General features: G+C 38.0%; 1 protein-coding gene across 1 annotated transcript in view; it reads right to left on the bottom strand.

The window, feature by feature from the left end:
* The window catches only part of LOC106470952 (PDF receptor-like), a 23,663-nt gene that overhangs the window by 9,232 nt on the left and 12,669 nt on the right, over nt 1–1,762 (bottom strand). The window contains exons 7-8 of the mRNA XM_022399593.1: nt 914–999; nt 152–335 (exon numbers count right to left, since the gene is read on the bottom strand). Of these exons, the coding sequence (XP_022255301.1) occupies nt 152–335; nt 914–999 (270 nt within the window). The remainder of the gene's footprint in view (nt 1–151; nt 336–913; nt 1,000–1,762) is intronic.

Below are 1,762 nucleotides of genomic sequence, written 5' to 3'. Positions count from 1 at the left end.
CTTACAGTTAGTTGATCACAACTGAACTAGATATGTACTTACAGTTAGTTGATCACAACTGAACTAGATATGTATTACAGATAGTTGATCACAACTGAACTAGATATGTATTTACAGTTAGTTGATGACATATTTACTGTACAACACCCACCTCCTGGTTAATAAAACAGTACAGAAGAGCCAGAACAAAACCCTGAGTAGAAGACAGCAGGTGAGTTGAGTATGCCCACATGCCAAACTCGAATGGTGATTTGTCAAGAGGAGCCGGGATCACCTGTAGAATAGAAGTAATTCCTAGCAACGGGAGGAGGAACAAAGCTGCTCTCACAGCAACCCTAGTAAAAAAAAAAAAAAAACGTTAGACTTAAGTTTGTTCTACAGGGAACACTAGGAACGTTAGACTTAAGTTTGTTCTACAAGGAACACTAGGAACGTTAGACTTAAGTTTGTTCTACAAGAAACACTAGGAACGTTAGACTTAAGTTTGTTCTACAAGGAACAGTAGGAACGTTAGACTTAAGTTTGTTCTACAGGAAACACTAGCAACGTTAGACTTAAGTTTGTTCTACAAGGAACACTAGCAACGTTAGACTTAAGTTTGCTCTACTAGGAACTTTGGCAGTATAGACAAGAGTAATACTGGTTTCTTTGAAATATTTTTGAGTTCAAAAACTTAAATCTTAAACCACAAAGACGATTGAATTTGATCTTAAGAAAGGACACAAAACACAATCTATGGAACAAACATTGTTCATTATTACATACGTTTTGTTCTCTATAAAATAAACATTAATGTAAAGACACAACATTTCTTAACAATTAGGCTTATAAAACTTTATATTCACGTTTCTATTGTTTACGTCGATCATTGTAGACATCACCTGAATATGTTAAATATCTTACAAATACTAACTTAATCTTCTGGATCTCGGTATTGTTGTTGTTGTGGACTTTCATGAAGATGATGCATACAACGTTCAGGAGGATGATGAGGTTTACCTGTTTTAAAGAAGGAGAAGTTATTGTGTTAAATAACAAGCTGTGTCACACGTAGTTACACTAAACCAAACTGTGTCACCAGTAGTCGGTTACTTTTGAGGATATTAAACCAAACTGTGTCATCAGCAGCCAGTTACTGTGGAGGATACTGAACAAACTGTGTCGCCGGTAGTCAGTTACTGTTGAGGATATTAAACCAAACTGTGTCGCCAGTAGTTAATTAATGTTGAGGATACTAAACCAAACTTTGTCACCAGCAGCCAGTTACTGTTGAGGATAATAAAACAAACTGTGTCACCAGCAGTCAGTTACTGTTGAGGATACTAAATCAAACTGTGTCACCAGCAGCCAGTTACTGTGGAGGATACTGAACAAACTGTGTCACCAGTAGTCAGTTACTGTTGAGGATACTAAATCAAACTGTGTCGCCAGTAGTCGGTTACGGTTCAGGATACTAAACCAAACTGTGTCACCAGCAGTCAGTTACTGTTGAGGATACTAAACCAAACTGTGTCACCAGTAGTCGGTTACTGTTGAGGATACTAAACCAAACTGTGTCACCAGCAGTCAGTTACTGTTGAGGATACTAAACCAAACTGTGTCACCAGTAGTCGGTTACGGTTCAGGATACTAAACCAAACTGTGTCACCAGCAGTCAGTTACTGTTGAGGATACTAAACCAAACTGTGTCACCAGTAGTCGGTTACTGTTGAGGATACTAAACCAAACTGTGTCACCAGTAGTCAGTTACTGTTGAGGATAC

This window comes from Limulus polyphemus, unplaced genomic scaffold (assembly GCF_000517525.1).
Source record: "Limulus polyphemus unplaced genomic scaffold, Limulus_polyphemus-2.1.2 Scaffold4318, whole genome shotgun sequence".
Taxonomy (NCBI): Eukaryota; Metazoa; Arthropoda; class Merostomata; order Xiphosura; family Limulidae; genus Limulus; species Limulus polyphemus.
Note: the sequence above shows the minus strand (reverse complement) of the source record. Positions and strands in the feature narration are given on the sequence as shown.